The sequence below is a fragment of the Colius striatus genome, chromosome 8, assembly GCF_028858725.1.
Source record: "Colius striatus isolate bColStr4 chromosome 8, bColStr4.1.hap1, whole genome shotgun sequence".
In the NCBI taxonomy this organism is placed as follows: Eukaryota; Metazoa; Chordata; class Aves; order Coliiformes; family Coliidae; genus Colius; species Colius striatus.
The window spans coordinates 26,058,708-26,071,496 of record NC_084766.1 but is presented as its reverse complement, the minus strand read 5'-3'; the positions used below and the strand labels follow the sequence as shown (position 1 = coordinate 26,071,496).

General features: G+C 43.6%; 1 protein-coding gene across 1 annotated transcript in view; it reads right to left on the bottom strand.

Annotated features, from left to right (window-relative positions):
* Positions 1–12,131, bottom strand: part of NEURL1 (neuralized E3 ubiquitin protein ligase 1) — a 90,128-nt gene extending 77,997 nt beyond the window's left edge. The window contains exon 1 of the mRNA XM_062001346.1: positions 12,075–12,131. Within this exon, the coding sequence (XP_061857330.1) occupies positions 12,075–12,108 (34 nt within the window). The 5' untranslated portion in view covers positions 12,109–12,131. The remainder of the gene's footprint in view (positions 1–12,074) is intronic.
* Positions 12,132–12,789: the final 658 nt, after the last annotated feature.

The following is a 12,789-nucleotide window of genomic DNA, read 5'->3' as shown; positions in this document are numbered from 1 at the left end:
GGATTCAGGTGCGTTGCTGGGATTAAAGCATGGGAGCTCCATTCCTGACTCCCACCATGGAGCTGTTAAACCACCAAGCTATCTGGCAGAGCTGGCGTGAGCGCACAGAAGTGAAGCTGCCAACCCAGCACAGGATACCAGCCCTGCTCTCCAGCAACCTCTCCTTGCACAAATAGAAACTGTAACAAAGAACTTTTGCCCACACCAGAGAAGTGTCCAGTAGCACCAAAAGTGTTAATCCCTACATGATGAAAATATTACTTTTTTTCCTGGCAAATAATTTAAGTACCACTGAGGCAAAACCAGGAGAAAGGGCAGCATTTCTCCCTTTACACAAGAATTTGGCCATCCACAAGAGCATTCCTTCATTAATCTTCAGTTCTGTACCCCAGTCAGCATGGAATCTAAATTACTGACTTTCCTGCACTCCTCTGGCTCTGCAGCACATTGCTTGCACCAGTTTAAACACTCTCTACCAATAGTTAACCCCGTTTCTTTAGCAAACCAGCATCTGAACTTGGACTATTGAATTAAAACATGAAACTTCAACAGCCAGTCAGGGCATAAAGTTACAGTTTATTTTAACAAAGATAAACAGCATCCCTGGCGCTTATTCTAAAGAAAAAGCATGAATACTACTCCATCATGCTTCCTAGAAATTCCTATGCCAGACCCATGAAGTTATTACTTAAAGTCTTGCTATAAACAGCTGCTGGAGTAGTCCATACAGGAACTTGGTTTCCTTAGCATCTGATGCAACAGGTCAGCCAGTGAAAGACCAAGGGTGTTGCATCCTTGTTGCCTGAGTTGATTTGAATTAATCTGTCAGGACATGTTCAGTTCAATGCCCAGAGGACAGCAGGAGGTGACTCCACATCTCTTCTGTCACCATAACAGCACACAAAAGAGCTCCAGTCCTCTCTGATTTGCATAGGCAAAAACACACTTCAAAACTAGAAGTTCAAAGCCCTTTTATTATAAGCCCTCATATAAACTTTCATCGTTATTTTCTTATGACCTGTGTAACAGAGTCAATCCTTCAAGTAATTTTGCAGAGGCTGCCCCAGTAATTCTGTGAGAGGGTGCCAAGAAAACTTTGCCACCCCTACCTTAGAAACTATGTTAGCATCAACGTGTGCAAGCTATATAGTTTAGTTTAGTGATAGGCTTTGCACTGTTAGGTTAGTGGTTGGACTTGATGACCTTAAAGGTCTTTTCCAATCATAATGATTCTATGCAGAAGAAAATTTCCCAATGATTCAGTCTTCAGCAATGTTGTACTGCTGCAGACTTACTCACATGACCTTTCCTGACTTAGATGATCAGTTACCATTTATTGAAGTTGGGTAATGCCTATCAGGTGACTCAGGAGGAACATCATGAAGACAAAAAAGATAATTGCATTTCTAAATAGCTGAAGGAAGAGAGATGAGCTAGGAAAGCAAGCCAGCTTGGAATAGGAACAACATGCTGTTTTAAAATTCATGCAAAAGGCCATTTTTTGCATATTGGCATATTGATAAGAGTGGAATGAGGAAGAAATTTGATGTCTCACAATTCAGACCATTGTTCCTGCTGTAGCTACATTCATGACATGACTGCCTTGAAGGTTGTGCGAAGAGGAAACAAACCTAAAGGGCTCAGGGGGTTTTATTCTCTTGATGGAAAGACATCTATAATATTTCAGAAGAGCAAGGAGAAATTAAGTGTGGAGACCAATTCATTCATCCATTTCCCTTGCTCTTTGTAGCTTGAAAAATCATGGAACATCTTGTAGTCTCTATCCAGCTAAAAGGCATTTCTTCTGACAACAAAGACCACTGGATTTTAAATTTTTTTAGTATCTAATCACACTTGTTTCTCTAAGCTGCAGCTCTAAATTATAATTGAATAAAGACCACACTGCATCATTGACAGATGCTCCTTCCTGCCAGCACAGAGAGATGCAGCTGTTGAACTGGAGTCTGCAAATCCAGACCTCTGGGCCACGAAGCATTTCCCTGATTAGTTTTCTGCACCCAAAAGCAGATCTCCGTGCATAATCTAAACATACTGCTGTAAATACTGTACATAGAGGAAAAGCACAAAATATCTGTTGTCAAATTGAAATTGCACAAATTCCAACTGCTATCGGTCCTGATTTTTTCCCAGAGGGTGTACTGCAAAACTATTTCTCTGAGTACTAAAGTTATTTAAGGTAACTTGTCCATATTTACACTTTATTACAGTTGCCCACACAATACTACACACCTCCTCCTATATCAACTGAGCCAGCAGTACCAGGCACGTATATGTCATAAAACTATTGCTTCTGCCACATGCTAAAGACATGATCTTTAAGCTCAGATTTACCGAAGTACAGGATTAAGAGAAGGTGGAAAGTGTGTCTTGTGATATATATAGAGTCACTGAATCTCAAAAGGTTCTAGTTCTCTCATGCTAAAGACCTTCTTGATCTCCTTCATACATTGCCTGTGCACTCGTCAGTCTGAAGCTGTGATCAGTTTGAGATGAGGCATGACCTGCAGTCCCTTAGTGAACCAGCTATGTGGGTTCAGAGCAGAAAGGTCTCTGTGGGACAACTCACAAGTGGGTAAAGAGAACTCACTTTACTGATAATGGGATAGGAACATCTTCTAGCAAAATGGCTGAGGTTACTGCATCTCTGGTGGAAAGCTCTTTAGGAACTGTACTCATCTCTTGCAAACATGTTGAATGACTTTAGTACTCTACTTATCTATTTGTATAACATTTAAAGGATATCACTCTGCATTTTATACTTTCTACCACGGGAACAGATAGCCTGAATGTTTTGTCCTTTGTATGATAAATGCCATTACACATCTGCCTAGGAAGGACACAGGAAGCTGTAATCACTGCATCTCCATTTCAGGAATTAATTTGTAATGTGATTCAAAATCTTCTGCTGCTTTCCAAAGACAGCCTTGACTACTTTCCCACCTCAACCTTACTGCTAGAAGCCACGCACAGAATAACATAAGCCAAGGAGAGTAAAATCATTTCACAGTCAGTAATGTGTAGACAAAGTATCTATATACTGCATCATCCACCCTTGCTCAAGCCATGGAGCCTTGGGCTGGCCAAAAAAGACACAGGTTGTCCAGGAACTTTGTCACAGCCCTGTTGCTTGACCGAGGTCTCTTCAGCAAATTTTGCAAAGCCACTGATGGGCAGAGGGATTAAGAGTAGAAGGACGGCAGCTCCTACCATGTTAACAGCTGTAAGTTCCATGTGAGATGGACAAGCACCTATCAAGATTCCCATGTGTACATTCCTTCTAAATAGAATAGAACAGAACAGAATAGAATATACCAAAACAGAACAGATATATAGCTTCACTCACAATCAGAAGGCAAGAAGGCAGCACAAGTGATGGTCTCTTTCCCTTTGGAGATTAAAAATCAGAGGGTGGCATTGAACTAGTTTAGGATAACCAGAAAATAAATTGAGCAATTTTCCTTTTCCAATTTGTATGAAATTCAGAGTAGCAATAATGGTTTTGTAAAAGGAATTAGATTCTTAAGGCTCTGTTTTATATTTGATAATCTGATTCTATTTGTGTGCAAAATTTTCATCTGGGATGCTTCAGCACATTATAGGCACCCATATATTCCAATCTTCCCCAGAGACTTTTTCATTTTTTTTATCTCAGTCTCTTTGTAAGTTGATATTTTTTAACCTTTGAAAAATACTAATTCTTAACAATCCTTATGTCTCCAGTTAATATCCCAACAGCCCTAGAAAAAGTAAGGTTTTATCTAAAGTACATGTAGTCGAGTCAGTGAATATTAGAGATGGGTATACGAGAGATGAAGTTGTAGCTTCCAAAACTTTCTCCCTGAAAGCCCCTTCCCTTCTCTCTCCTCCTTCCAAAGCTAAAGCCAATGAAACATTTTTGCCTCTCTCCTGAGCAAAAGTCTGATTTGTGCAAAACCATATTCCCAACGTCTTTGACACCAAGTTGCCATTTGTCCAGTTTTCTAACATTTACAAAAAACGTTAGAAGCAAGAAAAAGGAAAACCATGGAGATACTTTCCTCAAGCAAATGATGTTTACTGGAAATCTTCTTTACTTTAAAGCTGCAATGAACTCACAGCGCGTATCACATTCACGCCAGAGCTGTGACGAATGACTGTTGAGCTGCAGCACTTAAACCACTTGCATTTTAAACAGCACTATATCAAGTGATGTTAATTATTTGGGAGGTCTCGACTCCTTGAAACATAAACATTTCTTTTTATACTGATCACATTTTCTTTTCCATGTGGTGCTTCCAGTAGAGACTGAAATTAAAATGGCTTCTTTGTGTGCCACTGCGGTTTACGGCCCAGTTCCCCCTCTATGCCTGCAAGCAGTTGGGTAGCATCATACAGGGCTCTCCACAGCACCTTCCTCATCCTTGCTTTGCAGGTGGAAACCTACCCTCCACAGCTCTTCCAGGCTCAAACCCATCCACCCTCCTTAAGGCTACACAGCTTCCCTCTGGCTGATACCACAGACCTGGGACTTGCAGTAGCTCAAGGATTACTTGAACAAGGCAGCAAAGGGCTTGGGCACTGCAGAGAACAGAGGAATAGTCAAAAGAAAAACCCACCCAACCTCCAGATCTGGCAAGGTGCAACTCAAACACAGGCACATGCTTCCTTCACACTCCCAGTTCAAAGGCACTGATTTTGAGGTTGCAGCCTCGATGCCTGAGCTCTGCTTAAGCCAGGCCACAAGCGTAACAATTCCTTGGAAAACTCATTATCAGTCCTGCCCTGGTATCTCAGAGCAGGTCCTGCTTTCACTGACAAGTCTATAGGCCAAAAGCTTCCAATGTTGTATCCACTGGTGCCATGTGGCTGCATAGCAAGGTCTATCAGAGGCAATACGGCAGTGTCAGACAGAGTAAGTTCCATGAAATCGCAGCAAGCAACTCTTTGCAACTTGCTTTGCAATGAGACTCAAGTAGTGTTTCCAGAGCCACACCAGAGCATCTGCAAGTCAGATGTGGGCACTTTCTCACTATGGCACTTTCTCTGTGTGCTTCACTCCATCTCTCCAAAGCTGGTCAAAGAGAGAAACAGGCTCTGCTCTCCAGGCAAGTTTCACAGAGAGGCCACTGAACATCCATCCTGCTTGGGACAAGTGTTGCGTCCTTCTCTGTTCTCCAGACTCCATCGACAGTGCCTGCTGTGAGCAATTTCTTGAGGCCTGGAGAGCTAAACCAGCATGTCTGTGTAGATCACATTACACAGACCACCCTTACAAAGCCCCTGTGTAGAATTACGTACAATGTGACAGCAAATTCAGACCACGGGTACTCAGTGTTACTTGACCTCCCATTCTTCCCCTGTCTATTTGGACTTATTTACTAGTGCAAGCAGAAAAGGATGTAAATCAAAGCACAAAAAGAAGCTGATTTTCATAGCAAGGGGTCTTGGTTTATCACAAAGACTTCTCATAAAAAAGTAATTTTAACTTGATGGAGAATTCTGCTGACTGTGGCAGCTGGCAGGGAAGCAACCAGGAACACACTGTTTATATTCCTCACCACGTTCATTAATGTATATGGCTTTTTTATATATCTCTTTTTAACAATTTTCCCTTTTTCTCACAAGCAAATGTTATATCAATAATTCTAACAGGAAAAATACGTTCAATGCATCCAATCAATTACCGCTGCTCTCTCTCAGCCCACCCCCTTTGCTGTGCTGTCAGTCCCATGGTAAATCTCAGACAAACCAACGGACTCCTCCCCCCAGCCCATCAACTGCAGTCATCCTGAATGCTATTTTTAATGCAAACAAATTACAGTGTCCCTTCAAAAGACAATGAAGGACAGAATCAAGAAACAGAAATACTGGTGAGACCAACTTGACAAGAGCTACAGAGAAAGAGTCTCTCATTTTGGACCACCTTCACTCAGTTTTCAAAGCAAAATTGTGATTGAGAGAGGGAGAAAAATGAGCAGGCAACAACACTAATAGGGATCAACCCTTGAGCACAGCACAGGGCTGCAGCATGTGTTCTGAGGGTGGGCATTCATATTGCACAGCTTGCAGCTGGCAGCCACACTCTTATTTAAGTCTCTGAGAGACAAGATCTCTCCTCCCTCCAGCTCAGTACCTTGCTGTGCCGCCAGTAATCCCTGCTGATTCCCGAGGGCAATCGATTGGGATCAATTCTTTGCTTTGCTTTCACCTTCCAGGAAATTCCTTTTGCTTTAGGATGAATCCTTTTTTTTTTTAAGAGCTCCTCTGCACGTATGGATACCATTAACATAAAATTCTTTATTAAAAAGAAAGTAGCCCTACCGATTTGGAGATTATATATCTAGAGACCATCTCTTCTTAATTCCTGCTAGACATCAGCACTGATAATTGTATTTGGTTAGCAAATGCATTTTATACTATTAACAGTATGAATCTTCTGGCTGCAGAACTACTTGTTTTGATTAAGCACGTAAATGATTCCCCAGGACATGTGAGGGGATCCTGTAAACCTTCTTGAAGAGACATCTGCTACCTCTAAATGAATTGAATGATACCTAAATGTATCACCCACAATTCTTAAGGAAACAGGAGTTAAGTAAGGGTGAAGAAGGGTCAAAGGTAAGAATGCTTCCACATAAAGAGGGGAGAGGAAGAGAGTCAAGGAAGAGAGACAACAGAGTTTGACAACATTCAATCTGCAGGTCCCACCAGAACAGAGTATCAACTTGACACAGAAAAGTTAACAGGAATATGCCATGAAAGCAAAGAACAAAACAAGAACGATGATTGACTTTGCTCCCAGCACTGGCAGCAAGACCCTTACGTACAAATACTACCACAACTAATGACAAACTCATTTGCCTTTCACAACAAACAGGACAATTTTCACCTATAAATCTGGTTACCCATAAAATCTCTATAGACAGAGTTACCACACACTAGATTTTTCAGAACTATTGTCAGCAGTCCATATGCTTTACTATCAGCCACCTCCAGATATTGGCAGGTGACCCACAGGTCAGATGCATGAACTGAAATAATCTCTGGGAGCCCCACTTTTAGCAAATGCCAACACTGCTTTGGCACTCTGCCCAGGGTCTTCTGCACCAGTTAATCCAACTCTGAGCAGGATTAATTTCTCTCACACACACACACATTTGCTTTCTAGGCTATATACCAATCATGCTGAAAGTAAAGTGAGTTTTGAAAGAGTCTTTTCTCCCAAGTCATGTATTAGTTCTCAATAAGCAACTGTATGCAGAATATGGCCAATCTTAACCCCCTAGTGAGGTTGATCCCATCACCAGTCACTCCATCAAATGAGACAGTTACCCCAAAATCTAGGCAATAACTTAGAGATAAGAGTACAAAGTACTACTAATCTGCACAGAAATCTCTCCAATGATTGGTGTTGCCAGTTCATTTTTTCCCTATTGTTTTCTTTTTCTTCTGGGATACTTACAGTTTGAATTAGGTATAAGAAGATGGCAATTATTAAATTTGAAGGTGCATGCAGTAGCATGCACTGGAGCACAATGCTGTTCAATGACATTAATTGAGAGTGAAATGTGATACTTGGAACAGTTATGGTAGTATAGGCAATGAATACACAGAGTGAGAAACAAAGCATGGGGCTGATTTCAGCACTTGTGGGGAGATACACCATTCACTGCCCTACATGAATCAAGAGAAAAGTTAAAAATAGAGCTCTATTGTGAAAAGTCAGATTAAATGAAGTTGCATACAGTAGCTATTTTACACTAGGGAAATGGTCTCCACCCTCCACTGTTCCCCAAAGCCCAACAGCAGCAGCTGAACAGCGCTTGTGGAAGCTGAAGGCTTCCACACAGCACCCAAATATCCCTTACTTCCCACCAACACATGTGAGCAAGACCCAGGAATTATTCTCCAGGAGAACAAAATGCAGAGGAAGGTCAATGCCAGTGCTTCCACAGCTCTTGAATTCTTGCACATGAATAAATGACTGGCCAGGTGCAGGAAAGTCTGTGGAGATTAAAATCCTGATGAAATGGGAAATAAATCCACCAAGCCACCCAAAAGCATATTCCCATGCAGCATGGATATAGAGTCTTGCTATATCACAACTCCTTCTTCCTTTTCACAGCACAACCACACAACTGTGGCTGCACTGCTCACCAGGCCATGCATCATACTTTCATAGGCCTCTATATACAACACACAAAGGCATATGAGCCATTATTTATACTGTATCCATAACTTACAGAATATCCTCTCCAGGCAGCTAAAAACTCAGCTGTTTGAACTGAAAGTCACATCTGCCAATCAGTACCTCTTCCCAAGCTAAAAAGCCAAAGTGCTTTCGCTACAGACTTCTTAGCAATTACATAGATGCCATATGATTACACTTTGGAAAATGTGGCACAAATTACCTTTTCCCCTGCTCCTTGTAAAAGTTATTCCACTGCAAAACACTGACAAATGCCTGTGACACATAAGTAATTAAAGAAAATATCAAATCTTATTAGTAATTATGAATTATGACTTATTAGTATTTATGAGCTGTAGGAGGGAAGCTTATTGAGCAAATGTGCAGGCATGCAGAGTCTCACACATCCCCTGCACACAGATTGATCCACTGAGTACACTCCAGCTAGCCAAAAGCCCTCTAAAGAGATGTGTACATGTTAATCACTAACCTCTGCACGTCTACACACACTGAATCCCCCTCTCAGTGCAGCACAGTGCAGCAGCTTCCTTGGCTAAACCATCACTTTCTGTTAGTTTGGCTCCAAGTGAAAGAGAAATCAAAAATACTCGGGTAGAGGGGTTTTTTTTCCAATCCCCTCAGACAGAAACTCCTCAATTTGGCCCCTTCTGCAAACAGCACCTCACTTGTTGCCCTAAGGGGCAATTAAGAACTACTGCAGCAGGTGGCAGCTGAATCAAACACATAACAAGAACATGCTTATTGTGACATATGCACCTAGTAGAGATGTATTTCAAGTCTGATCAGCTAGCAAGTAATGTAAATATTTAGGAATCTCTGCCTATGTTACAGGAATACCATACAGACATTCTTGAAGAAATCAGCCTCAGATGAACTACAAGCCACCATATTAACATTTCCTGTTTAAAATATTAAGTAAACATCATATGTATAGATAGTACTTTTTAAATAGCAAGTAAACATCCTGATCATTCACCTCCTATTTCAACTTCTCTTCTCTTTGCATAGAGAGCTCTGGAAAGCACCCCAAGGACTTCTGTGGATGGCAGTGGGAAAGGGAGAGGGATTTGGGGAAAAGAAGCAGCAACCATCACGGTGCCAAGCAGAGGGACGTAGATGGGGACTGCATGAGTGCACTCCAGCACTGTGTACCACTTCACAGAGAAGAAGACTGGCCAGCTCCCACCTTCCAACATGTCAAGCCATCACATGTCTCCTTTCATGGTACAAGCCTGTTGGGGTTGCTCGCTAGTGAGGAATAAGTCCGAGGTGAAGCTCTTCTTGCAAAGCTCAGGCAACTGATGCTTCAGTGACTCTCTTTCAAAGCTTATTTTTCCTCTCAGTCCCATCAGGTGGGAAACTTTCCTTCAGGTGACTCAGGACCCATTCAGCACCCACCAAATCCATTATTGGAACAGACTAGGGTGACAGTGCTGGAGAGCAACACATTTGTGCATATCTCACCATATGGCCCAAACAGGATCAGTACAGCAGTGGCTCACAGGGCTTCACACTATAGACTCAAGCAGGCTCAGGGACATCCAGTGGCACCACCACCAACCACGCATCCTCAAGCATGACACACCACCCACCCACAGTTTTCCTCATGCCAAAGGATACTCTGAATACTCTGCTCATGAAACTCAAGGTTTTACTCTGCTTCTTGAAAGCAGATTTGTGGGTGAAAGAGAGTAAAATGATGCCAGGTGTTCCTCATTGTGACAGTCTGTGTATGGCTGTGCTTGACTACTATAAACCCGTCTTTATGTCAGGGAACACACAGCCTTTAAAAATCACCACTCGGATTTTATCCTGTTTTGAAAGCGTGTCTCCCCTGTGATCCACTTGAGAAGCTTTGATACCAATTTACTTTTCTGACCTCACCAAGATCAGGGTGAGCCCCAGAGGAGACACACAGCTCTGGGCACACATCTTGAGGAAACAGGCTGTGTCTCCAGGACTGGCTCAGCAGAGCTGCAAGCAGCCAGCCCGTGCAGTATCTCCCCATCTGAGCTAATTTTCAGTGAGATTGAATTACTTAGGTGCTTGTGAAAATCCCAGCTCATCCTTGCTACACAGAGGGGTCACCAGAAATGTCTGGGGGATGTGAATTTATGCTTTACCTGTGCTTTCTAAAAACAGAGGATGTCAGCCTCTAGGGCTGTCAATACAACTCCTCTCAGTGTCGTTACATACATTTTCAATTACCCTTCAGAGAAATGGATAAGGTTTCAGTTCTCTTTCCACAGCTATTTTGAGACGTATGTGAAACAGAAGCATTCAACACAACGATGGAACCAGAGGAACGGTAGTCACAGACAAACCACAAGAGCAGATAAAGTCTGTTTTTCTTAAATGTGCTTTGTTGTATGACTTTTTATTGTTATTTTTTTAGGTACAATGCAATACCTTTTTTCTTCAAAGCCAAACACAGCACTGCATCCCCTCTGAATATAATAATGCAGCCTGTAGCCCCTCTGTACGAAGAGAGAAATTTGAGTTAATTACCCACATCTCCTCATTAGACTCCCTCTCATAACAAAATAAAAATGAGAGAGAGGCACGCTGGAGTAGAATGGCTGAAAGGCAGAAGTTGCAGGGTTACGAAGCAGCGCGCTGCCGGCTGCAGGCAGCAGAAAGCCCCAGCAGGAATGCCAAGTCCCTGGCACACACAGGAAACCTATATAGCTATTATTCTTTCCCAGACAGCTTGTGTTCTGTTGGGTTGGGTTTTTTTTTTTCAAATTCATTCAAACAATGCTTCAAAGGGGAAAAGGCACTTAACAATCACAAGACAACAGCCAGAACTCTTCCATTTATTTTAATACTGACCCACCAGTGCTATTATTCTGCATATTGCATGGGTATCATGAGATTAGAGAAGAAATAAGGTCAGGCCATGGAAACTTCAGAACATAAATGATGAGCAAGTTAAAATCTCTAGAGAGATGTTTGCTAAATATCTTTAGGAAGAAAGTCATCTACTTCCTATGTCCATTTGTTCCTTAAACCATACAGCTGGAAAATATGAGAAGAATCAGGACTCTAACGTGAATATTCACAGCCTAAGAGTACATACCTCATGCACCTCTAGTCAAAGAAAGGATATGAGATACTCCATGCCTACGTGATGCTGTACCTGTGTCATTCATACCCATATTTACTATTGTAACAAGGAAGTATCTCTGAAAATACATTCATACCACACTGAGCATTTACTACATCCGAAGTTAAACAGAAGGTTTCGGAGTAATAGGTAAGTTTAATATTAAAGGAAGGCAATATTCTCACAGAAGCGTTTATGACAGTCAGAATCACATGTATCACATGTCACCTATAGATCAAATCCTGGTTTAACGTTGGCCTGTGCAGGATGTTCCAGTCCCTTTCCAGTCGTGTTCCCTCCCTCCACATCACCCAGAAAACGCAGGCAGCAGCCTGCACATCACAGCTTTAGCTTCGCCTAAAACCAGCCACTTCAAACTCACGTTCGTTTCGAATCAGATCAATCTAAACCGAGAATTTACGTTACGAAGAAACCGCTGGTCAAATGGAAAAATAAGGTGTCTGTTCTGAGAGCCCTCACAGCCGCCTTGCAGCCACCTTTGCCATCACTGAGGTGATTTTTCCGCGGCGGGAGCTGTCACACCGCACACACGCAAGCAGTTACTTTCTCTTCGCCCCTGAAGCCTCTCAGCATGCCCGCCAGGATATGCTGTTCCTCCCACCGCCCCGGCAATGCGGCCGGCCGAGCGCGCCGCGGGCCCGGGGGCAGCGGGATGCCGGGGAGGACGAGCCCCGCATCCCCGCGCCGCACCGCTCCGCCCGCAGCCGCCTCCCGCTCCCGCGGGCGGCCGGTCCTTACCGTACAGCAGGCTCCTGGTCACCTGCGCCCCCATGGCCGCGCCGGGCGGCGGGGGGTCGGCCGGGCCCCGCTGCGCGCCCGCAGCCCCCGGGCCAGGCGGGAGCCGGTGCCCCTCGCCCGCAGCCTCCACCCACTCCCGCGCCTCCCGCCGCGGCACCGGCGCTGCGAGCTGTCATGTTTATTTACATAAGAAGGAGGAGACTTCGCGGCTTCCTGAAATAGCTGCCGGCGGTTCATCGATGCAGCGTGCGTGTGTGGGTGTCGTGTGTGTGTCCCGCGTGCCCCCCGCCGCCCCACGCACACAATACCCCGGTGCGGAACGCAGCGGGCAAACGCACCCACGCGCGATGCTGCCGGCGCAGCTGGGGGGGCTGCCCGAAGCACGGCGGTACCCGGCTCCCCGGCAACGCTCGGGACAAAGCAAAGGAGGCACTGCCAACTCCAGGGCACGAATTTAAAAACTCATTTATAAAAATCCAACGACTTTGGCCATTGGAAACTTTCGCTACTTTAAGGTTTGGTACCCTAGCACCAAGCCCTGGAATAAATTAGAATGGAGGGGGGAGAGAAATAGTTTAAAAAAAAATATTACCAGACATCACCGCACCAGAGTCTTCAAATGGCCTCTGCTGGTTAATTATTAATTACTTAATAGCAAAGAAGTGCTTGAAATGCAGAACGGTTCGCCACAGACTGTAATAACAAAAACATTACC